This window comes from Macrobrachium nipponense, chromosome 17 (genome assembly GCF_015104395.2).
Source record: "Macrobrachium nipponense isolate FS-2020 chromosome 17, ASM1510439v2, whole genome shotgun sequence".
Classification (NCBI taxonomy): Eukaryota; Metazoa; Arthropoda; class Malacostraca; order Decapoda; family Palaemonidae; genus Macrobrachium; species Macrobrachium nipponense.
In genome coordinates, this window is record NC_087210.1 from 85,325,580 (window position 1) to 85,350,358 (window position 24,779).

The 24,779-nt window shown below is 36.0% G+C and overlaps 1 protein-coding gene across 4 annotated transcripts in view; it reads right to left on the reverse strand.

Moving 5' to 3' along the window:
• Positions 1 to 1,026: 1,026 nt before the first annotated feature.
• The window catches only part of LOC135196411 (gamma-aminobutyric acid receptor alpha-like), a 23,857-nt gene continuing 104 nt past the window's right edge, over positions 1,027 to 24,779 (reverse strand). Inside the window, exons 1-9 of one of the 4 annotated variants that reach the window (XM_064223215.1) lie at positions 24,699 to 24,779; positions 22,147 to 22,367; positions 16,010 to 16,092; positions 14,470 to 14,604; positions 8,680 to 8,832; positions 4,242 to 4,375; positions 3,892 to 4,029; positions 2,735 to 2,986; positions 1,027 to 2,393 (exon numbers count right to left, since the gene is read on the reverse strand). The exon at positions 24,699 to 24,779 is cut by the window's right edge and continues 104 nt beyond it. In XM_064223215.1, coding sequence (XP_064079285.1) covers positions 2,112 to 2,393; positions 2,735 to 2,986; positions 3,892 to 4,029; positions 4,242 to 4,375; positions 8,680 to 8,832; positions 14,470 to 14,604; positions 16,010 to 16,092; positions 22,147 to 22,367; positions 24,699 to 24,755 — 1,455 coding nt within the window. In that variant the 5' untranslated portion in view covers positions 24,756 to 24,779 and the 3' untranslated portion in view covers positions 1,027 to 2,111. Of the gene's footprint in view, positions 2,394 to 2,734; positions 2,987 to 3,891; positions 4,030 to 4,241; positions 4,376 to 5,361; positions 5,515 to 8,679; positions 8,833 to 14,469; positions 14,605 to 16,009; positions 16,093 to 22,146; positions 22,368 to 24,698 lie in introns of all 4 variants that reach the window. The other 3 variants (XM_064223214.1, XM_064223216.1, XM_064223217.1) reach the window with 3 other exon arrangements.

The window sequence follows — 24,779 nt, forward strand, 5'->3', positions numbered from 1 at the left end:
TCATTCATATATTCAGGGGCACGCTCTAAGTCTAAAGTGTATACAATCACAAGGGAGCAAGCATCGTTGTTCATATACATGCATGACCGGAGGAAGATTTTCTAGTTTTTAGCAGATTTACTGACTATCAGGCGATTAAAATCTTCAATCATTAATGCATCAACGGTGGCAATAATACATGGATCGATATACGTTGAATAAAAAAACCTTTTACTTATTGGTCAATAAGAATTTGATGAGAAAACTGATGGATAGTTCCCTCTATCTCTTTCTCCGGCGACTTCTTGCAACTACCTCCTCTAAATCTTCCCCGATCGTAGGACAAGTCTTTTTTTCCCCAAACTGATAAAGATTTGAATTACAATGACGTTGAGATGGTTGCCTTTTTTGAGGGCTGTGGGTAGGGGAAAAGAGGCCCAAGCCACGTTTTACCCGCTCTTGATTTGATGATGAGTTTATCAACACCTTTATATTGCCAATAATGTTGATTGTGGTAAAGAAATTGCAGTAGCTACATTGCAGAGCCAATTTTCCTTCGGAAATTAAATAATTCAGAGAGAGAGAGAGAGAGAGAGAGAGAGAGAGAGTTAAGATCTTTTGTGTCTCAGCCAGCATTACGTTTAACAGGGAGTGACGGACAATTCAAGCATTTGACATTATATTGCATAACCGTTCTAATACAACATATTGTATATATAATGAACGAATGAAGCATGATTTAAGTGTATATATTTTGCGGTATAAGTGGTCTTGCATATTGTAATTTTGTTTTAATCTAAGTTAAGTATAGATATGATAATTCACGAGAACATTTTTTTTTTTTTGCAGGTAAATAAGTCCAACTTCCATAGGGATTGACGAATAGAATTTTTTTATTTTATCTCTTACATGACTAGATCAAGCTCTTTGGTTTGGAACAATTCATATATATATATATATATTTATATATATATATATATATATATATATATATATATGTATGTATATAATATGTATATATACACATATATGTATAATATAATATATATATATATATATATATATAGTTAACCTCAATATTATAAAAGAATAGGTATATTCAAAATAAATAAATACAGATTAACAAAAATACATTCAGGCTTTATTTGCCATCCCTACAGTTTTGCATGTATGTGTGTAAATTTGTGTGTGTACGTATGCAAATTTTAAATGTTTTTCCGTGTGTTTATGTGTGTTAGCATGTATGTACGTATATGTCATTCACATACGACTGGTGAATAAGCTCAGCTTTCGCAAGCGTGTTCGTAAATTCTATACAACGCTGACACTAGCAACAAAGCTCAATAAATCTAAATAAACTACATCTTGATAGATAAATTTGTGTTTCTATATGATGCTTTTGTTCCATATAAATATATAGGTCGGAAAGAAACGACAGGGAATTCCCTTTATATACATATATGATGAAATATTTGATTATATCGTTTGCATACGAAAATATTGCGATAATTCAATACATATACTTTTTTTTTTTTTTGGCTCAGGCTATTCATTGTCAAACATTCAGTGTATACGACAGCACCAGTAGGTCGAAGATTCAGCATTTCCATATAGAGGTTTTTGAGGAGAACAAGGCCTATGTAAATACAATCTGACGCTCGATAGCATTTGCATACAGAGGTTTTTGTGGTGACTTAGCCCTATGTAAATACAATCTCCCGCTAGATAGCATTTCCATACAAAGGTTTTTGCAGAGACCTAGGCCTATGTAAATACAATCTCCCGCTAGATAGCATTTCCATACAAAGGTTTTTGCAGTGACCTAGGCCTATATGTAAATACAATCTCCCACTAGATAGCATTTCCATGCAGAGGTTTTTGAAGGAGACAAGGCCTATGTGAATACGATCTGACGCTAGATAGCATTTACATACAGATGGTTTTGAGGAGGCCTAGGCCTGTGTAAATTCCCCCTATTGTTAGATAGCACTTCCATGCAGAGGTTTTTGAGACCAAGGCCTATGTATGTAAATACAATCTGACGCTAGATATCACTTCCACACAGAGGTTTTTTTACGGAGGCCTAGGCCTATGTAAATGTAATCTCCCGCTAGATAATCGACAATCGACCATTAAAGGTTATCCTGAAGCCGAGTAGAGTGAGAGAGGAATGTGTACCAGTAAATGAAATTGATGCAGAGAAACGACAGCGGAAACAAGACGCGGGAAACTTCGTCGATGTGCGAAACCGAGTTCATTTGCTGGAGGGGAGACATCTTGGCGTTCTTCTTCTTCTTATTCTTCTGGGGCTCTTGCTTGCGGCTGCTGCTGCTGCTGCCGCGACTCCGGCGGGAGCGGATGTCCAGTTGCTGAGGGCGCTGCCTCGGCTGCCTCTCCAAGCTCGCGTGACTTTGCTGCAACGGAAAAGGAGTGGTTTCATGACTGCGTTCTGAACGCGGTGATAGTCATGGTGGAAATAGGTAGTCAATAGAGAAATGCAATCACAGTAATGGACACACACACACAAGGCGGAGAGAGAGAGAGAGAGAGAAATGGAACTCCTGCACTGATAGAGATTGATGTCATAAGGTTGTAATGAGAGAGAGAGAGAGAGAGAGAGAGAGAGAGAGAGAGAGAGAGAGAATGGAACTCCTGCAACTTGATAGAGATTAGGTCATAAGGTTGTAATAGAAGAGAGAGAGAGAGAGAGAGAGAGAGAGAGAGAGAGAGAGAGAGAGAGACTTCTTCTACATACAACCTTAGCATGAGGAAGGGGCGACACATTGACGATGCCTGCGTGAGACTGCCGCCGACTAGGCTTGCGACAGATGAACGACATCCGAGAGCAGATCGTCGCTCTGGGCAGGGAGTTGTAAGGAGTCGTCACGTGGACGACCCTGGAAGTCCCAACGCCGTTGTGCCCTTGGGTGATGGCGATGTCGTCTGCGGAGACCATTTGCTGCTCTTCGCGCTGACTGACCGGGATGACTGTGCAACTGGCTAAAGGCTACGAAGGAAAAATTCGTCATTGGTTCAAAAGCAAAAAAACAATGAACAAAACAATGCCTGGTTAATGGTACTAATGCTAGCGTTGTGTTTTTCTTAAGGATGATCTAATACGCTAGGTCAACTGTTACAAAAAACAATTTTCTTTTTTGGGTCTACTTAAAAATGAAGCTGGTTTGACTTCTTTTAGTTTTACCAAAATGAACATTTAAAAAGGTGAATATAATTTTCTTGCGTGCTATTGTATGATGGCCAACTATGGAATCATAACTAATTCTTAATGCTGAAGAAAATTGACTGATCAGTCAAGAATCTAGAAGAAAAACTGCTTTTGATACTACTTAAAAAAAAGACGTTTATTCATCTTTAAACAACAGGCACACTAAATCAAATTATTAGTCTTTCCTCTGTCAGGGGAGGAAGTCTCTTCTACCCATAAAAATTAGGCCCATGGATTACAAATTAGGAATTATAATACTGTCTTGCTCTTAGCTTGAAAAGACCTCTAAGAAAGTACACGTAAATGAGTCTAAGCCTAGCCTGGGTTTCTAAAAACAAAGCAGTATAAAGAGTTATTCATAGAAAAGATACTGTACCTGCCTCACGTGGCGAAATTACATTGTCTATATTATTACAAATATTGCAATGCTCTTTTCTTGTGGTCATAGAATCTAGTCAGTTAGAATCATTATTTTTCGGGGATATGTATGGCGGAATAATACATTGCTTTGCATGCAAGCTTGGACGAAGTACAAATACATAGGCCTACTCTTCTTTATTTGGTATATTATCTGCTAAAATTGAAGTGATCACGAAAAGATTGCTTAGTGTTCGCTGATTCCATTTCCATTCTCTTTTCGTGGAACATAGGCCTATACACTAAATCACTCATACTCTCTCTCTCACCTCCGAGTGAACCTGGATCTCATCATCGTCATTATCATCCTCTCCGTCTTCCTCTTCCTCCGAATCTGCTTCAGAACTTGAGTCAGATAAGTAGATCTCCCCTGAGCCTACTTTCGTGAAGACGTGAACGAAAGCAAACTGCATAAAAAAAGGATTAGTGCGATTAGGACAAAATAAATATGATAAACATGAAACCTAACCTCATTGCATGAAATAGTCTGTAACATATGTAACCTAATAGAATGTTTAGAGTTAATGATTTGTTTCTAGCTTTTGATTATAATCATTACACAAACACTCTCTTGAAAGAGAGATGTATGATCGACTTGCATTCTGACGTAAAGGTCTACCTCGATGATGGTCGCAAAGATGAAGCCATAAGACAGCCAAACGAACAAGTCGAGCGCCGTAGAGTAAGAAACTTTTGGAAGGTCCGTCCGCGCTTCAAGGCCCAGAAAGGTCATGGTGAGGACAGTAGTGATTCCTAAGAGGTGAGAGAACCAGATTCCTTCGATCAGACTCAGAAAAACGTGGAGAAACAGTCTCATAAATATCTAGGTCTAGGTACCGTCTGCCTGTTTATGTACACACTCACTCACACATATACATAGGCCTATGTGTGTGCCTTAGTGTGAACTTGGGACAGGCACATTTCCTATTTTATTCATTGTTAATTTAGTTTTAATTCATGACCTGCATAATATCTTGAAAATAGATTTGGGAACACTTAAAGTATAAGTAAGTCATGACGAAGCCATCTTTGCTAAGATCTTTGTTAAAAACAGATATAAGCATGCATGGAATATCGTATATCTTCTTTCAGGTTGTACGTTGGCTTTAGCCAGATAAACAGGCCACGTTTCTACATTATCTGAAAAAAAGGAAAAAGACTTGATTATCAGATGTCCTCCTGACTGGAGAGGAATTTACATCCCTGGATAATTAGGCATAGTTGATCTCTACTATCTTTTATAACTATCTATCGTTTCGCAATGGCTGTTACTTAAGATTGGTCTAACGCTGCATCATCTTGTCATCCATGGCAGTTAGAAAGCAAGCAAGTTGCAAGTGTTTTGTATCAGTTGTTCAAATATGATCTTGATTCTAGGGAACTTTTGCCAGATGGATGGATGTTTGTATAATGCAACAAGAGCTAAAATTGTCATTTATGCAAAATTAATCTGTAGGCTATAAGCATTTATCTTTAAAAATCCTTTACTGTACCTAGTTTCTCTATATTAGTAGAAGCTTGAAAGTGGTACCCACTACCAATACAACAAATCGTTTTTAATAAATTCCACAACTGACAAAGCCTTGGATCAAAGTGGGATTAAAAATTAAATGCTGCCGAAATCTATAAAGCTACACTTCCCTAAAAAAGAGGCAATACTCCTGAGATGCAGCTACGCTGACAGTTTGAAACTCCTACATTACAGTTAAGGAAAGAAGCTGTGGAGAGTTTGTACGTACCAAGGGAAATCCTATCCGAGGTAGCCTCCCTGTTGAGCCAGAAGGAGACCCAGGATAACACCACCAACAGCATGCAGGGGCCATACACCTGGATTAAGAAGTTACCCATGTGTCGCTGAAGATAAAAACTTGCCATCAGTGTTGAATATTCTCCTGGTGGGGAAGAGGGACGAAGGTGATCCGTAGCGGGTGATACAAAAAGAAAGGAAGAAAGCATCATGTAGGCCGATGCAGACACACACAGACAGAAAGAACTAAAGAAACGTTTCTCATGGACACTGTGATTCGAAAGCTTGCAACGTTTGCAGGTTGCAAAACCAACAATGACAAACATACACGTAGAAGTGTGAGTAAAAAGAAGGGAATAATAAAAAAACTAAGAAAAAAAAAATACAGATGCATGCTCATGTTCATAGTTGTCTGAATCTGTGCAAAAAATACAAGTCGGTCTGACTTTTTGTTGTTGTTCGGGTCAAGAAGGAAATGGCTATTAAAAAAAATATCATTTGAGGACTAAGCAAGGCAGATCAAGGTCTTGTTCAGAAAACAAAAAGCCGCAAGATACGAAGAATTCGGAAATAAGCTAAACCCAGGCTAAAATGGAGAGAGAGAAAAAAATCATGAAGCTTGGAGAACATAGTATATCAATAGCAATATGCTTGAAGTTGCGTGGAGTACGTATCTCTTTGCAGAATCTGAATCAACATTATTGGGAATATGAAAGAAAATGTACTGAATCGCCTCAATTTTGAATTGTTTGTACAATTCTCCAAGTTGGTCAATTCACATTGGTCTATGGAAACCAGAATACATACTCCACAAGACTTCAGGTAACATTTAAACATCAGGCCCTGGTGATTTCAGGTGGACATCGTCATAAAGTGGATATTGAGAGTACATTGAACAGCCATTAAACTTCTACAACACACGTATGAAATAATTATTAAAGAAATAATGATGACAAGCAGTCACGTAGTTGTATTTTTTCCCAAGAAGTGCTTTGAAACCTCTGTTGTAAAGAGGATTTGTTTTTAGAAGATTTTAAATGACACCCAAGGCCGTACCAGTGACTATGATAAAAGTGCAAAGTCGCATCAAGACTTGATTGCTTTGTGTGTTGATCCTTTCATATGAACCTGGGGGGGCTTAGAAAAAATAAATAGACAATAAACAAGGGACGACTGGGTGTTGGGGGAGGGGGGGAGGGAGACACATGCTTGGCAGAGTATAGTATTGCGTAATCAAAAAATATTCTCCCGCAAAAAAAGTTTTCAAAACTTTGAAAAAAAGCAACATCCATGGGCTAATACTCTTCAATGCAGCAATAGACAGACTTTGTTTCCTCGAGCCGCCATTTCTACCTACCTGAATGGTGTCGTGACATAATTCGCGTGCACAAAAATGCATCCTGAATACAGCGAGTCTAGGTTGCCTCAAAATGGCAGCCTTACAACGAATGATAATACCTTCCAAGATGGTTAATTCGCTTCTTAACAAACGTATTTGGAAGCACCGATACCCGATGAATTAACATTTCTAAGGCTTGCACTTTCTTTGAAGAATTTGTTGGGCAGAAAAATATCTGTTTTGCATATAAAGACCGCATTGAATTCATTACGGGATCCAGCAACTATCATTTAAGGGCTGCCAACCACAGGTAACTGCCAATGAAAAAAGTAAGATTGGCTTTTCACAAACTATGGAAACTACACATACATACATACATACATACATACATACATACATACATACATACATACATACGTATAAAATATGTTGTTAACATCCGCTAGGTGATTTTAACCGACTGTATTAGCGCAAGGGTTGGTAATACTCAGAAATGAAGTCGAGGTTTGGTAGTAGTAGTAACTCTATAGTGATCAGTTGTCCATTGAAGTCAGTAAAGTGTAACCCTGGTATTTAACCGCGTTATTCGTGACACTTTATGAAACTACTCCTGTATTTACGTTACATCCTCTCACTAACAATCAAATAGAGCATTTCTTACTCACCAGTGGACAAAAATAAGGTATGGTTTTATTGGCATTTGGAAGTTAGCCTAGCTTATAGCAGGCCTGTGTAGGTGAAGCACGAAGCCAGTTTTCTTTTAATGGGGAAAAGCCTCCTAAAAAAGAGTCACGAGGTCTAATGAAAACTAGCAGGAAGGGTAAACTATTTCGTTATGTTTAAACAAAAGACGGCAAATTTCTCCAGTTGTCTTATCCATACTGCTTTGTATACTACATACTTTTCTATAGATTTTAGCCCCCAAAAATCATATTAACAAACGATATCAACGTGATTTGTCTCTTTCTTCATTGTAGGTCTCGATGGTGGAATTTTCGATTTGTTTATTTCCGGCTCGTACGTTGTTTTTTTTTTCTTTTTATTATTTAACCGATTTGTTTCCGTACCAATTTCCTATGGTTCCGATTCATATTGACTAAATGTTTCTGTCTTCACTAATGTTTTTTTGTATGTCTAAATACATAAGCCTTTTAGTTTAAATATGTTTAAATCAGGACTCGCTGATAACTCACTTCGGAGATGAACAAATATAAATTGGTTTAATATTCTTCCATACGTTTCAAGTTTGTCTTATTTACACATTGTTATTATTATTATTATTATTACTATGACGCACAACGTGAAAGAAAATGCAGCCTTAGAAATATTAAAGTGTTTAAATAGTAGACTTAACAACTTGTGTCTTTAAGCCTAATGGAATAAGCATTCCCAGAGAGGCAGAATCATTATAGGCCTATGTTTCCCCATTTATAAGGAGAGAGTTACCATCTTGGAAGAGAATCGTCTTAATAGTGAAACTGACAAAGAAAGGTTGGAGGATTTCATAGACCGCATTCAAATCAGCATTTTTGTTACCTCTAATCACATGACTGGTATTGAGACTCATTTTTGGGGGGGTGGGGTGGGGGCGTTGGTGGAGGACACATAATAATTTGCAGTCACATAAAAAAAAAAATTACATGCCAGAATTCAACAACATCCTCAGAACGAGTTATTAGTAAGTAGTGACTTATGCAAGGCCGCCACAGTCATGAGGTTCTAAGGAACAACACAAGGTTACCTTAGAAAAAAAAAAAACGCACACACACACCAGCTGAACAACAGCGAAAAACAATAACAACAACAACAACACCAATTGTGTACACACTTTTTTTTTTTGCGAGAATATTGTTGGGTGTATATCTAAGTGCGTGTTTTCGTTCCCAAATGGAGGAGGGTGGTGTTGTTGGTGGGGTGGACAGGAATGATGGCGACGAGGAGTCTTATATTATTCTATGAACGTTGTCTTACCGAGGGCCACACGATCCGAGGTAGCCTCTCGGTTGATCCAGAAGGCCACCCAAGACAGCACATTGATGAGCACGCAGGGTGCGTACACTTGGATGATAAAATAACCCATACGCCGGCGTAGGTGAAATGAAGCCAGGAGGGTCGAGTAGGTTCCTATAGGAGGCAGCAAAGGCAAGGGGGTGGGTAGTAGTTGTAGGTAGATTGCTCTGAGGGAGTTTGCCTGGCTTGGGCAGGCAGGCCTGAATACTTAACTTATATATCTCTAGACCCAACATATCTCATGGTCACAGTGGCTCTGTATCAGTTTATGTTTAGATCCAACACATAGACTCAAGTCACACAAACACATCACATAGAATCAGAACATGACATGATCACAGTGGCTCTGTGTCAGTATGTTTAGACTAAATTCATCACATGATCACAGTGGCTATGTATCAGTATGTTTCGACTCAACACAACACTTGATCACCGTGGCTGTGTATCAGCATGTCTAGAATCAAAACATAACATGATCACACTAGTTCTGTATCGGTATGTTTAGACTCAACACATCACATGATCACATTGGCTGTGTATCAGTTATGTTTCTGTATGCACATACACACACACACACACACACATGTATTTCCTTAACTAAACATGCCACGTTATTCTTGTACCTATTACACATACATAATACACGTGTAGAGTATGGGCAAAGTATATATATGAATGAGATTTACTATACTCTGTTTTTTTTCCATCTGTCCATCCGCCTGTGGTGTTTTTGTATGGTAACACTGCGTCCCGGGCTTTAAATAGTTACGCTATGTGTAGGTTTTAGGTAAATAAAAGGATATCTGGGTGTACATTTGCAACTGAAAAGTGTTTTAATAATTTACTGTATGCGAATTACACCGTTAATATTCGAAATAGGATATTGTTATTATTGTTGAATGTAAGCTGAATGTAACTATCTAAAGCCCGGGAGGCAGTGTTACCATACGCAAACACCACAGGCGGATGGACAGATGGAGAAAAACCGAGTATAGGTACTTGACTAAGCTTGTAGTACTAGTTGTGAATTTACTGGCACAATTCCCTTATTCAAAATGACTTTGTTTCAAGTTAATGACACAAATTCAGCATGGTGTGTTTCATATCGTATCTACGTTAATTATAGCTTTATGTATTAAGTTTTCTTAAATTATTAGGGAAGGAATGGCTCAGGTTTTGAATTTGGCCTAGTGGGAGAACCATAACTTCCTGCGTAACTGTGAACCAGTATTTTACTGAAAGGTTGGTTTTGGTGAATGATTTTACTAAAAGTGCGTTGTGAGTTACATGGAATATACATGCACAGAATGTTGCATTAATCTCTCTCTCTCTCTCTCTCTCTCTCTCGTCTCTCTCTCTCTTCTCTCTCTTCTCTCTCTCTCTCTCTCTCTCTCTCTCTCTCTCTATATATATATATATTATATATATATATATATATATATATATATATCTGTACGGTTTGACTACCTTTTTAGTGTAGTGCAAGACATTATTTCCTACTTCAATAGTAGAAACGGTTTGAACAAACATTTCCACTGCAAACAAAGTTTTTGTTGACTGTATATTATGTCCATCTGTTCATGTAAGATTATGTAAATTTATACATTATATATATATATAATATGTATATATATATAATATATATATATATATATATATATATATATATATAATAGTATACATGTAGGTGTATGTATGTATATAGACATATAGGTACACACATATAAGAAGATATATGATATATGTATATGTTTGTGCGTGTTCGTGTGTGCGTGGTCGTGCATGTACAGCGCGTTTGTTTGTGTATGTTTAAATACATATGAAGATATATCCATGTAAAATCTTATGCGCTGCATGCATTTGTATATATACATACATATATATATATATATATATATATATATATATATATATATGTGTGTGTGTGTGTGTGTGTGTGTGTGTGTGTGTGTGTGTTATATATATTGGTAATCATGTGACTCAGACAGTATAATAGTGTCCATGAATAATTAAATATTAGAAAGACAATGTAAATTAAGCTAATATATTAGTTTTATAGTTGCACAGTTCCTTTGCACTAGTTCCACTAAAGTCTGGGAAGCAGTGATTCATTTCCTTCGCATAAATCCTATCGTTAATTTCCCCATTTCTGAAGGATATCTTTTTCCCCCCCCTCCGATTTACACTGAAGTTTAAGGGGGTAGGAATTTCTGATGAAAAAAAAAAAAACCTTGAATTCGTATGACTGAGTAGGTGACCAGTTCAGTAGTTAGGCTGTTGAGTACCGGTATTTTAAGTGTTATCATAGTACTGTTGGGACGTTATCCAAGGACAGAAGTATTTTAAACGTGATCTGCAATACCTCAAACAGATACACCCACGTATAGGTGTCACTGGCACGAGTCTGTGATAAGGTCGAGATAAGCATTGATAGTATTTTGTGTTTTCAGGATAAAGGGTTGAATTCGACTCATTTTCCAAGAGAATTTGATGACCAGAGTTCAGCCCTCTACCTAATAAAAGTTGAATATGTGTGTATGTGCGTTAGTTTATCTAAATATATATGAATATAATATAATATATACGTGTGTGTTTGTGTATGTGTGCCTGTATCTATATGTATATCTATATATGTATATATATATAGATATATATATATATATATATATATATATAATCTATATATCTTTAATATATATATATATATATATATATATATATAACGTAATATATATGTACATTTATTTATGTATGAAATGCTCGTTAGTCAAAGCGTGTATATGTATATGGATACAAAGTAACATTAGGTTATACAGACATTTAACATATACAAAACACATTCGTTCACGTTCGACATTTAACCAGAATGGCTGGGTGAAAACCAAAAGTAACAGCTTAAAAAATAATAATAAAAAAAAAACTCATACATAACAAAGGCAAAACCTTGCCATGACGCGTAAACACCATTATGGACAAAAAGGAAAAAAAGACAAAAAATGGCGAAATAAAAAAGTCAAATTGTTTTGGTGTCGTCAAAAGAAGAAGAAGAAAAAAAAAGATATTGTGTAAAATGTAGTCATTGCCTTGTGAACTGAACCCTAAATTATATCCCATCCCCCTTGACATAATTCTGTAAATAATTTGCCAGCTTTATCATTCTCTTGGCAAAAAATTATTTCTTTGAGTTTTCGACCGGTGGTATGTAAATTCACGATACTGCTCTCCTACAGAGACGAATTACATTGCTGATCGATAAATAGTTTTCGATTTAAGGTCCTTGTCGTTGGATGAGATTCCTAAAAAAAGAAAAAAATCCCTAGATAGTGACCCTATGGGTTTTCGGTGGCCGGTAATAAACTCGCAGGAAAAAATGTCACAGGAAGAAAGCGACAATTTTGTCTAGGGAAAAAAAAAGTCACATTAATTTATGGTGGCAGTAGAGTCACAGTGGAAAAATTCGCAATATTCCGGGGGGGAAGGTGTTCATTATCTTTATGATATTGACAGCTTTTTGTTTTGTTTTTAAGGTCATCCCCAACGGGCTTGTCTACTAAATACGCCTTTGCAAAGGTGGATACATACCGGTATGAAACCCTTGGGCGTCACGATCGAAGAAAGATCCGAAAACAATATTCTAAATCAATGTCTGACCGAAAAGGATGATCGAATTTGATCGAATCATCAAATGAAGTTAAATTCTAATCTCATTTCACTCAAAAACGTTTTTCCCTTTCCCTGACCTCACAATAATAATTTCATTGGCAGAGAGCATTTTAAATGTACAATTTCGAAAAATACTGCACCATTATAGGTAGGGTTTAGTGAAACCTTTGCATGTCCCGGACAGGGCACATATATTTGTTTGTCAATAATTTGTAAACATGCTGACTTTTATAGCGTTGTATTAAATGTTCAGTATATTGTAGGTTTCTCCTGAACGTACTGAATAATACTGGCATTAATACTCGTATATGTACCATAGAATTATATATATATATATATATATATATATATATATATATATATATATATATATGCATATACCATATATACAAAAGTACATATATTATTTGTCTTTATAACAATTTAGTATTCGCAAGTAACGCGTTCACCGTCAACATGTAAACTGTGACTCCTATTCTAAAAAATGTCAAATATCTTTGATTTTTATCATAAACTTACATAATACCATCACGAATGTCCCAGAGATATATTTACACATAAGTCTTAATAACAGTTCATTAGTGATTAACTTAAAATGAAGAAAACATATTTTTGGGGAGTTCCTGTAAAAAGGGTAAAATGTGCAACGTAAAATTGAATTAACATGAACACACACACACACACACACACACACACACACACACACAGAGCAGACCTCATGTGGTAATCTAAAATTCTAGGCACGATCATTATTATCAACTCGGTACGAAAGTGTCAACACACAGCAGAGTCATTGGAAAAAAATTTAATTTTTTTAAAACTAAAAATAAGCCTTTTAATATATTTTTTAATCAGTACTTTTAATACACTTTCATTCAGCCACTTAAGATTAAATCTCATACTCTCATTAACCATTCTTTTATATAATTTGATATATAGAATATAATATTATATAATAATTATATATATATATATATACATATATATATATATATTGGGATGACAGTTTTGGACGTGTATGGAGATTTAGACTTGCAGCTAGTTTGATATCTGACTTAAACCTTGCGCTTACTTTCTGTTCTGTCATCCCAAAAGCCGCATTACCATCAGCAAACAAACAAAAAAAAAAACATTGATAGGACGGCGTACTGTTGTATGTAATGAGATAGTGAATGTGAAGTTTAATAAACTAGAAACAAAAACAGAAAAAATGACACAGGAAATTTTGGCAAATGTCTCTCTCTCTCTCTTGTTCTCGAACGACCTAAGAACAAAAGTGTTTTGTGAACCTCGAGATTTTATTAGGAGTTCAAAGCACGATTGGCTCTGAGGTGTCGTTCAGAATGGTTGTCTGTCCCTTATCTTCTCAAGAGAGGGATTCCTGCTGATGATAAGGATCGATTTCGTGGGGTTGATTGACACGAGTTGGAATCTGGAGTTATGCTAAGTCTGTTCACTGATGCATCGAGGTAGTGCAAATACTAGGTAAATGTGTATTCATTACAGTTATATGTATATATATATATATATATATATATAGATATATATATATATATATATATATACATATACTATATATATATATATAATATATATATATATATATATTATATATATATATATATATATATTGTATATATACATTAAAAATATTTGTGTTTATATTTATACATATATATGTATATATATAAATATAATACATTAAATATTTTATATGTATAATATCTATATGATATATATATGTTGTATGTATATTTATATATATATATATATATATATATATATATATATATATGCATACACATATAGTATATATTATGTATATATATATATATATATATATATATATATATATATATATATATATATATTATAATCTGTAATGAATTCACATTTATATTGCACTTACTTTGACCTATTCTTCTAATCCGTAAGCATTCTCTTGCGCACTGAAATCAAACCAGCTTGACCAATCAGCTCGCTTAATTAAAATCAATTGCCGCGAGTATCTAAGTAAAGCCTATATATGCCTATAAACCTATAGGTCAACAAATATACAAATCTGTCAGTAAAGAGCGTGAAACTAACCTGATCTCCTGGTCGTGTTCTCCCTTCCAGACGGGGCAGCGATGAGGTCAAACTGGGACAGCATCAGGTCACTGGCGATGACCACCTGGCGGTCTTGGTTCCACTGGTAGATGACGTCACGGGTCGTGTACGCGACTGCCGGTAAAGCGCTTGGTAAGTATAGTACTCTACGTGGATTTCGTCTTGATCTGAAATGTCTATCTGTTTACCTGTCTGTATATATATATAATATATATATATATATATATAGATTATATATATATATAAGGTATATAATATATATGGATGCATTTTGTTGGTATTCTTATCAACTAGACGCAATGTTATAGTTATAATAAGTTGAGTTGTTTTTACATATGTATTTTCTTATACATGTGAATTTTAGGAATGCAAGCACACAGACATGTTATGTGTATATATAGACAGTATATATATATATATATATATATATATATATATATAATATATATATATATATAGGTATGTATGTATTTACACGTCGTGCCTGCACGTCGTGCCTGCATGTATATTTTGTGTGTTTGTATTCTCACAGGTTAAGGTTTATTAATAAGTTGTTACCTAGTATTTTGGACTTGATTTTATTCTATAAAAGAGGAACGTTGAAATGGAAGGCGCATTCTTTTAGATTTTATGCATGGGATGCAACCTTAGCTGCTAGATACAAGTATTCTTAACTCGGAGTCAAACAGGGTCAAACAAGCAATGACCTTCCTTACTTAGGTACACACAAAAATTTCAACACATACTGAATATAAACGACCAATGCGTGAAAGGTCATAAACGATAATTTATTTATTCCGTAGGGGAGTAGTGCTGTCAGTGCACCTCATTTGGTGCACTGTGGGGATTACTTAAGGTCCTTTTCAGCGTCCCATCGGCCCCTAGCTGCAACCCCTCTCATTCCTTTTACTGTACCTCCGTTCACATTCTCTTTCTACCATCTTGCTTTCCCCAAACCTCTCCTAGCAATTGTTTCAACATTATTTTCAGCGCTGAATGACCTCCTCAAAGGTAGGTCCCAGAGCTTGGCCTTTGACCTAAGTTTTCTATTCCAGTTCCGGTATTTGCTTAACAGTGTTGTGTCAAATTAGAATGGTTTAAGCAGATTTTTTTTTTGTCATAAGGAAAACTCACACGACAAGTTTGGCAAACGAGAGAGAGGAGAGAGAGAGAGAGAGAGAGAGAGAGAGAGAGAGAGAAGAGAGAGAGAGAGGGTGGGGATGTGAGATTTAATATTATGCAGAAAGCGAAATAAAAATAGTCAAACGGAATGTTTGCCTGAAGTGGAAGATTAATGAGAGAGAGAGAGAGAGAGAGAGAGAGAGAGAGAGAGAGAGAGAGAGAGATGTATTATGCGGTATTATTCAGAAAGAGAAATAGAGAGAAATAGTCGAACGGAATGTTTGCCTGAAGTGAGAGAGAGAGAGAGAGGGGTACTACCTATGCAGAAAGAGAAATAGAGAGAAATAATCAAACGGAATGTTTGCCTAAAAAGTGAGAGAGAGAGAGAGATACTTACACGATCCCAGTTTCAGAGGGCAGTGTTGGATGTCCATTGGAAAGTCCTGCAGGTTCATAGGGCAATTGGCGTTGATGGTTAACCTGGAGAAATAAAATTCAGTCTCAGAAAAAGAAGAGTACAATCAGGGTTGGTGATTTTTAATATTTTTTTTATTAAAAAATAATCAGTGATTTATTTGATTTTTTAAATTTATTTGATTATTTATTTATTTGGTGTTTTTGATTAGTTCGAGTTTTTTTCAGTTTTTTTTTACTCAAAATGTATTTTATGACAGAATTACTATTGATTTATCTTTTAGGTTTCCAGTTCTGGCCTAAAGGATGTACTTGAATTTTTTTTTTTTTATATCAAAATAAATCGATGCAGCACAGTTATGCTCAAGTTTTTATTAACCTCCAAACCATATTTTTCAATTTGTTTGTTGTCAAATTTAAACAATAAAAAAATAATAAACAATAATTATTTTTTAATGAAATCAATGATTTAATCACTTGATTAAATCTGATTTAATCATTGCCATCGCTGGTTAGTGCACTGTACAATTAAATTACCTCCCCCCGACGGGTGACCCACTCAAGAGAATGGAATGGAATAGTTTCCCTTTCAGCGTTGAATGACCTCACCGTAGTAGGTCCCAGCGCTTGGCTTTTGGCCTAAATTTGAGATCGCATTCCATTTCATGTAGAAGAACCGCTCCTTAGAACAGATGCTCACCGGTTATTTACGATTGCTTACGCTTATACAAAGATACAGAACTTGCTTGGAAGGGGTTGTACCGTGATGTTATCTGACACTACGTAATGTCATCATTACTATGAGATTCAGGGCTTCTGTAACACGGTTTTTTGGCAATAACTTTTTATCTATGCATTTCATAGATATAACGCTTATTCAGCATACACATTATATCTACACATAAATTTTGACTGTATTCTGCATTACGTAGGTTGAATAAATTTGGTACTTATAATGTAAAAGTGACCCTTTTTGAAGACGGGCCAGCTTACTCAGAGATAAGGTTTCGAACGCACTCGTTGCGTAACTTATGACAGCATTTCTTCCCTCTTTCTCGATGGATGATTGGCTATACGTAACGAAGGCTATACCTCTGGCAACAATGACAAAAACAAAAATTTAAATACGCAAAGCAGTACACCTTTAAGAACTCTGAATCCTCTCCACTGATAATTGTCATAATGAACAAACCAACAAAATATGTTAATAAATACAAAAACACTTTGATTATTAGTCTAACTCCCAAAATAAGTGTCCTAAGAAATTATAATTACTTTATAGGTCACAATCAGATTGACAAGATGTAGGGAATAGTTGGTAATTTTCAAAGACATAGTAGACAAGCTTGATTTGATAACTGCTGTATCCAATGTCAAGCAATTTTATCTATCGGCTATCTACCTATTTACAAAAAAAAAAAAAAAAAAAATAGACGTTATCGTATTTTGGCTTTAAACCTTCACCAATAATTATCGTCAGAATGATGACGTCATGAGGCTCCACCCACTTTGGCCTCGTTATAATTCAGGATAACAATGAAGGCTATCATTGCCATTGCTGTATTAGAAAATCTAACTTCTGGCTATAAAAACTCATTTCTCGAGTAGTTGTAAGAAGTGTTAAATGATCCTCAGGGATCCCAGCAGTTGGCGGCCTAAAACGTTTTAATTCATGTATATTGCTGCTATTACTAATTTTGCGGCACTACTGCTACAGTAGTATTACTACGCTAGCACAGATACCCCACCCACATCTATGTATCTTTCCGCCATTCATAAAGTCTTAATACCCAACATGGTCGTACAGACTAAAGAAGACGAAAAAAATTATATCGGATGATCCGTTGGTCTGCTGGAGGTTTTAGCACATGTAAGCTTGTATTTACTTTGGATAAAAATCTTATTTTAACAAAAATAGTTATATAAAGACTGTTTACATACAATCTCTCTCTCTCTCTTCTCTCTCTCTCTCTCTCTCTCTCTCTCTTGGTGGCATAGTGAATAGTTAATGGAAATGTTCGAAATCCTGAATGACATTACAAGTATTATAATCACGTTACGCTAAATACAAATCAGACCATAAACATTGGATTTAAACTAGAAACTGAATAATTACCTATTCAGACTATAGTAAGTATGGCCACGGGCTTTCTCTTGACTGTATAAAGTTGCAAGTCGTAAGACAAATGCAGTTTTGCAGCCACGGGAACAATTCCAAATCCTGTTAGCCATTCTTGACTACTATGGGTTTCAGAGCCGATGGAATAAGGTGAATGGATTTCTGTCTATTGGATGGGCGGGGCAACATTTCGTAAAACGATGTTTACCTTGCTTACGTAATGAATGTTTTTCGACTCTTGGCTCGCAAACATTGGCCATGGCTTCGGCTAGATCATTTTTACTCTATGAAAATTAAAACTATCGGGTTTAGGTTATTGATAATGCTGACAAAATTTGTGTGTAGTTGTAAAATATACATATGTCAACTTTCAGCTACCTCCGATGCCTTTGATAAGGAGCAAAATCCAAAAAACCGTGTTACAGAGGCCCTGAATTTCATAGTAGGTCATGTGTGCCCCGGTTATTTACCTTACTTCCTGACGCGGCAGAGAGCTCTCTGTTTAGATTAATTTTTAAACTTATTATTATTATTATTTTTTTTTTGGTCTATCATAGTCCTCCAATTCGAGTGGGTGGTATTTATAGCGTGGTGTTTCGGGTTGCATCCTGCCTCCTTAGGAGTCCACCATCACTTTTCTTACTATGTGCGCTGTTTCCAGGAGCACACTCTTCTGCACGAGTCCTGGGGCTACTTCAGCATCTAGTTTTTCCAGATTCCTTTTCAGGGATCTTGGGATCGAGCCTGGTGTTCCTGTGATTATGGGTACAATTTCTTCTGTCATATCCCATATCCTTATTATTATTATTATTATTATTATTATTATTATTATTATTATTATTATTATTATTATTATTATTATCCAGAAGATAAACCTTATTCATAAGGAACAAGCCCACAGGGACCAATTACTCGAAATTCCAGCTCCCAAAAATATGGTGTTCATTTTAAGGTAGTAACAGAAGGTAATAGGAAACTGCGAAACAAGAAAAGAAAGAAAAAATTATAAACAATAGATGAGTAGATAAAACCATGAATAAATTTCGGTGTTCATAGAGAAGAAGTAACAGAAAGCAATACGAAATCAAGAAAGATGAGATTGGTTATTAGAAAAGAAAAAAATAAAGTTAGTGAATAAATAGATAAAAACATTCCGTACTTAGAAGCACAAGGGAATATTAATTTCCCTGCCTGAAGGAAAAAAAAAACATATTCCAAAGCCTCTTTAGAGTCCTCTGCTTAATTAACATGATCTCACGAAAGGATTTAAGCTTCCCTCTAAATAATATTGGGGAAATTTCGAATATTGACGCAAAGGGGACGGAGTGATATTTGAGTGATTAGCCTCACGTATCTGCACACACACACACACACACACACACACACACACACACACACACACACACACACACGGGATCTTGTATTTGTAAATACACATATATGTAGTTATTTATAGGTATAGATACACCCATAATACATATATATCATGTATATAACACATGTTATATATATATATATATATATATATATATATATATATATATATATATGTATGTATATATATATATATAATATATATATATAATATATATGCCAAATATCTTGTGCCAACTTGGAAACAAACTAGAACTGCCATCTCCTCAAAACCCACAAGAGACAACAACCAACCTGGAAGAATATGTGCCTTGGCCTATTATGTGAAATATATTGCTGTTGTTGATATTGTGGCTTGTCTGTGTGTCTCTGTGTGTGTATTATACTATCTCCTCCACCCTCCCCTCCCCGCCCTCCCCTCCCCACTCGCCACCTTGCTCTACCTTCCTATTCACCCTCCATCCCCTTCCTCCACCTTTTGTCAACAATGCACAATCGAAAATACTTTTTCTTTCTTTTTCCCCTTTTTTTTTTTTGCATTGAGAATCTTCATCTCCTTTGTTGAGGGGGAGGAGGGGTGGGGGGGGGGGGGGGGTGGGGGGGGGAGGTTGATGCAAGACTCTCTCTCTCTCTCTCTCTCTCTCTCTCTCTCTCTCTCTCTCTCTCACAATTGCTGTTCTGTCGGTCACGGGAGGATGCTGGAATATCACCGTTCTTTCGTCATGTATTATTCTCTCGGGAGAGAATATAAATAAAAGACTATGAAAGTCTATGAAAACACTCATCGTCTGGAATGGGGAGAAAAAGCGGAGTGGAGAGTGGAGATAACCCCCTCATCTTACTTACTTCATTTTTTTGCTTACTTACCCCCTCTATGCCAGGGTCAAAAACATTTTTTTGCAAGACGATCAGTCTTCTTTTCTCTCTCTCTCTCTCTCTCTCTCTCTCTCTGGCCAGTCACGTCAATACCGAATCCCAGTCGGTATTTGCTTCATCAAAGTTGTAAGGGAAGAGAGTTGAAATGAGGTTTTGCGTGACAGAGTTTGTTGTTTAACACAAGGGTGACTGGAGACCGCCTCCTTGACTTCATTACTGTTATAGCCTCGAGATCTCTTCTCATCTCTTCTTCCTTCCTCTCTCTCATCTCTCTCTCTCTCTCTCTCTATATATTTGCGATCCATTCTTCCTTTCCTGCTAGCACCACATTGGGGTTAGGGGTTAGCATCACTTCCACCCTCCTCAACAGAAACGTGGGTTTTCTCTCTCTCTCTCTTCTCCTGCTCTCCGTCCTTCTCGTCTGCTTCTCTCTCTCTATCCTTCAAGTTTCCCACCCCCTGGCAATACTTCCTCCAGATCCTCCTTCTTATTTCCCTAGATCTGTTTACCCTTTCCTCCCTGATCCAAACCTTTCTTCCCATAAGGAAAATGTCCCCCTTCCTGACTTTCTGTCTTCGTTTCTTTCTTTCTTCCACTTGTTTTCGCTGACCTTCTTTATCCCCACTTCTTCCCTCTTACTCGTGTACATTTCATTTTCTCAACAGGCGCCACTAGTGGCTGTGAGATGAGGAACTTGAGATAAGCCAGGTTTATGTTTTAAGAGTTCGTAAGGTTCTTAACTCTGAATGTTTTGTTTACGTTGTCTAACATATATTTTAAGGACGCTGTTTTTGTTTGGGAGTTAAGTAAGAACAAAAGCTGATCGTCAGGTTCTTCTGGCCCTTTCCCCCTTTTCCTCCTCCTTTTTAGTTTTTGAAACTTATTGGGATGGGTATATATATATATATATATATATATATATATATATATATATATATATAATATACACAAAATATATATATTAGATATATATATATATATATATATATATATATATATATATATATGTGTCCGTCCGTCCGCCCTCAGATCTTAAAAACTATTGAGGCTAGAGGGCTGCAAAGTGGTATGTTGACCATCCACCCTCCAATCATCAAAAAAAAAAAAAAAAAAAAAAAAAAAAAAAATAGCGCATCAGTGGTGTGGTTGCTATGGTGTTGGCGTCCCACCTCGGTGGTCGCGAGTTCGATTCTCGGCCATTCTATTGAGGAGTGAGATATGTGTATTTCTGGTGATAGAAGTTCACTCTCGACGCGGTCCGGAAGTCACGTAAAGCCGTTGGTCCCGTTGCTGAATAACCACTGGTCCCTTGCAACGTAAAAACACTATACAAGCAAACAAACAAACATTCCAAATTGCAGCCCTCTAGCCTGAATAGTTTTTATTTGATTTAAGTTTAAAGTTAGCCATGATCGTGCGTCTGGCAATGCTGTAGGATAGGCCACCACCGGGCTGTGGTTAAAGTTTCACGGGCCGCGGGTCATACAGCCTTATACCGAGACCACCTTAAGAGGGGTCTATTTTCGGGATCAAGATTTCAAATGATTCTTTGGTTATTATTACTGTTATTATTTATTTATTTTTGTTTCTCTTGTTACCTAGAACCAAGGCAACGGGAGAAACCAAATCAGGATAACGTTGGTCCCGTAACTGAATAACCACTGGTTCAATGTAACGTAAAAACACCATACACACAAACAGATCAGGGCAACAGGGTTAGGCGGTCGAAAACATCACATTCCTCCAATTACCTGGACGAGTAAAGAATCTTGCCGTTCTGGTAGAGCCGGAAGAATTTGTTCGGCGTGGTCAGGAGGTGAACGTAACTCTGCTTGCCGTTGTAGATGAACGTGTCGGGCTTCCAGAGCTTTTCCAGCACCGCTACCGACAGCGTGAAGGCCTCGTCCAGGTCCGAGAAGGCGAGGCGCTCGTCGACCCACGATTGGCGGAAGTAGCAGTCCATGGAATATGTCTGGAAATGGTGGGAAATGAGCAGAAACAGAACTTTATTGATGCAAGAATAGGAATGAGTACGAGTTGTCTAACTCATGGAACTAAAGAGATAATTAACCAGGAGAATTAATATGATAGAAGCAGTGAAAATTATGGAAAATAAGTAGAAACAAGACTTTAATGATGCAAGAATAGGAGTGAATACCAGTGGTCTAACTTATGGAAATGCAGTACCAGAGGAATTAGCATTATAAAAGCATTGGACATTATGGAAAATGAGCAGAAACAAGACTTAAATGATGCAAGAATAGGAATTAGAACCACTTTTCTAACCCATGCAACTAAAGAGAGAATTAACCAGGAGAATTAATATTATAAAAGCAGTGGAAATGATGGAAAATGAGCAGAAATGGAAATTTAATGATAAAAGTATAGGAATGAGTAGCAGTGGTCTAATTTATGGAGCTAAATTACAGGAGGAATTAGCAATATAAAAGCAATGGGAATTGGAAAAAATAGAATTGTTGATACAAGATTAGGAATGAGTACTAGTGGTCTAACTTATGGAGCTAAAGTACCAGAGGAATTATCATTATAAAAACAATGGAAATTGGGAAAAAATATAGAATTTTATTGATACTGGAGTAGGAATGAGTTAGAGTGGTCAAACTCAAGGAACTAAAGTACCACAGGGATTAGCATGACAAGATCAAAGGCATCAACGTATAGTTGTGGTAGATAAAGTAATTGCAATGGAAAGCGAATGAAAGGCATTAGTGTCAAATTTAGTAGGGGCATTTTAGTAACAACATAATGATAAAAATATAACATTTTTAGACGTTTCCAAACGCTCTTGGGTTTCTCCTGAACCCTTTAAATTATTTTTGTTTTTCGATTTTTGAATTACGAATTTTATTTCCTTGCTCCAACGGTCTTGGTAGTAAAGGTTCATATTACTTTCTTTCTTTTTGATGCGATGCAATTTTTTTCTGAAAAACCACTGACAGTTTCCTGCACTTTGTAACTTTCTCCCGTGGTTGGCCTTTAGCTGGAACCCCTTTCATTCATTTTACTGTACCCCCGTTCATATTCTCTTCCTTCCATCTTACTTTCTTCAAATCTCTCCTAACAATTGTTTGAGTACAACTGTGTTGTTTACCTCCTCTTACACCTATCAAACCTTTTTAATCTCAAGTTCCCTTTCAGCGCCGAATGACCTCATCATAGGTCCCAGCGCTTGGTCTTTGACCTAGATTTTACATCCCATCCCACTGTTTGCTATTAAACAACTGTCTTCTAGAAAGTTCTGTAGGACACCTAGATGTATATCAGCATTAAATCATTTTGAAAAGTGACGCTTATTTTGAAACTTATCAGTCAGTTGTCTTCAACAATCCAGTGTAAATGTGTCAATTCATCTACACGGAAAGGCAGCACATCACATTTGAAGACCCAGTCATCCAAGTCAGTTAAAATAATTGTATATTCTTCGTTTGTAGGATTTGCTGAAGTCATGAATCATGCGTAAAGGGTATTTTGAGAAATACAACAGGAGGAATAGTTTTTAACTAGGGAAATCGAGCATTAATGTTAAATTAGGTTTAAGCTAATTGTTATTTGATCCTAATCGGATAATAGCCATTAGCCAAGGATGCCATGCCCCGTATATGTATATATACATACATATGCACACATACATATTTGCAAAGGTGACTCACAGTGAATTTAGATACTCACCTCAGTGATTATATATATATATAGATATAGATATATATATATATATATATATATATATATATATATATATATATATATATATAATTGTGTGTGTGTGTAAACAAAGTTACAGCCACGAAGGAAAAGTATTTCGCCTTATTACCATGTCTTGGTAATATGACTAAAGTACTCAGTATCTCATCGTTTCGCTTTTTCGTTCGTGGCTGTAACTTTGTTTGCATAATCATCAGGTTTTTACCTTTGGTGATTTAAGATCAAACATTATATATATATGTATATATATATATATATATATATATATATATATATATATATATATATATATATATATATATATTATATATATAATATATTATATACATAACATGACCTCATTTTAAACAGTATGGTGTGTAACGGACGATTATCTTTTGATGGGGGCAGTTAGCCCATGAAAGCTTGTAATTTTTTGCAAATAAAAATGTCCGTTATATACCATCATGTTTAAGTGAGGTTCTTTTATTATTTGTATGATGTGTATATATATATATATATATATATATATATATATATATATAATATATATACTATATATGTATATACTATATTCACATATAACCAAACGAAAACTTACCATGTCCATTTCTGATATTTGACTCATACTCCGGACCTCAATGTCGATAGTCACCATAGTAGGAGATCCTGCTGAGAAATA